We start from the raw sequence: 1,158 nt of genomic DNA, 5'->3' as shown, positions 1-1,158 counted from the left end.
CAATAACCCAGTTTTAGCGTACAGTCTGTTTTTTATATACGGCTGCAATGTCTCGATGTGAACAATAATGACAACCTGAACTCATCTATCGGTTCCACAATTTTATATCTCTACTCTAACTAGGGATGTATACTGCAACTTTGTATCTGAACTGAATCTTTGTTACTGCACTGCAATCTTATATTCAACTGTAATTTCGCATTTACCTAGTCACATCATAAATTACGTTACAAAGTTTAGACAGGGATGGCAACACTGGTTGGCAAAGGTAACCCCGCAATGTTGGATCAAACAACAACAAGTATCATTGTGCGTTTGACTGTGGAAGCGGAAAGGCTAATTTCACTGCGAGTCGAATGGAGTGGGGTGTATACGAGAACCGTGTGGCAGTAATCGCACTGCACAAAGTTGGCAAATCACCATCGGACATTTTCAACACCCTGAGAAAGCTGAATATCAGCAGGATGTTTGTGTATCGGACCATCAACAGATACTGTAACACAGGAACAATTAAGGAACGCCCCAGGAAAGGTAGACCTCGCAGCATGAGAAGCCAGAAGCTCGTGAAAGCATTGGCGGCGCGGATTCGACAAAATCCTGTCAGGAAACAAGCAGTGATGGCTCGAGAGCTGAACATTCCGAAAATGTCGATGTTGCGTGTACTCCGAAGTGACCTAGGACTCCGCACTTATCGACGAAGTACTGGTCACTTCCCCACACCTCTGCTTAAGGTCCAGAGGGAGCAGAAAACAAAAAGACTCCTTCAGCGTTACGCAAATGGTGGCCACAGGAGGATCCTTTTCACGGACGAAAAAATCTTCACGATTGAAGAGACTTACAATCGTCAAAATGACCGTGTTTTTGCCTCGACATCCCAGGAAGCTCGTGAAAACATGCCACGGATTCTCAGAGGCCATCATCCCGCCTCAGTGATGGTTTAGTGGGGGGTTTCGTAGCATGGCACAACTGACCTCCACTTCTGCGAACATGGTGTGAAAATATCTGCAAAAGTGTACCAAGCGACAGTGTTGGAGCCAGTTGTGAAATCGTTGACCTGCTCCATGTTCAACAATGAGCCGTGGAGCTTCCTGCAAAACTCGGCACCGGCCCACAAGGAAAAGACCATACAGGAGTGGCTTCAGGGGAATGTGCCTGATT

The 1,158-nt window shown here is 46.2% G+C and overlaps 1 protein-coding gene across 1 annotated transcript; it reads left to right on the top strand.

The window, feature by feature from the left end:
• The first annotated feature begins 356 nt into the window (after positions 1–356).
• Positions 357–941, top strand: LOC145992492 (uncharacterized). Its single transcript, XM_083128873.1, has one exon. The coding sequence runs from the start codon at positions 357–359 to the stop codon at positions 939–941; it is 585 nt and encodes a 194-aa protein (XP_082984999.1).
• The last annotated feature ends 217 nt before the right edge of the window (positions 942–1,158 follow it).

The sequence above is a fragment of the Lepisma saccharinum genome, chromosome 9 (assembly GCF_977018435.1).
Source record: "Lepisma saccharinum chromosome 9, izLepSacc3.1, whole genome shotgun sequence".
Lineage (NCBI taxonomy): Eukaryota > Metazoa > Arthropoda > Insecta > Zygentoma > Lepismatidae > Lepisma > Lepisma saccharinum.
The sequence above is the reverse complement of the archived record's forward strand: the minus strand, read 5'-3'. Positions and strand labels throughout refer to the sequence as shown.

Bases quoted from the DNA above. Each gene is read 5' to 3' on its own strand.
- LOC145992492 (XM_083128873.1), top strand. From the start codon at position 357: ATGGAGTGGGGTGTATACGAGAACCGTGTGGCAGTAATCGCACTGCAC.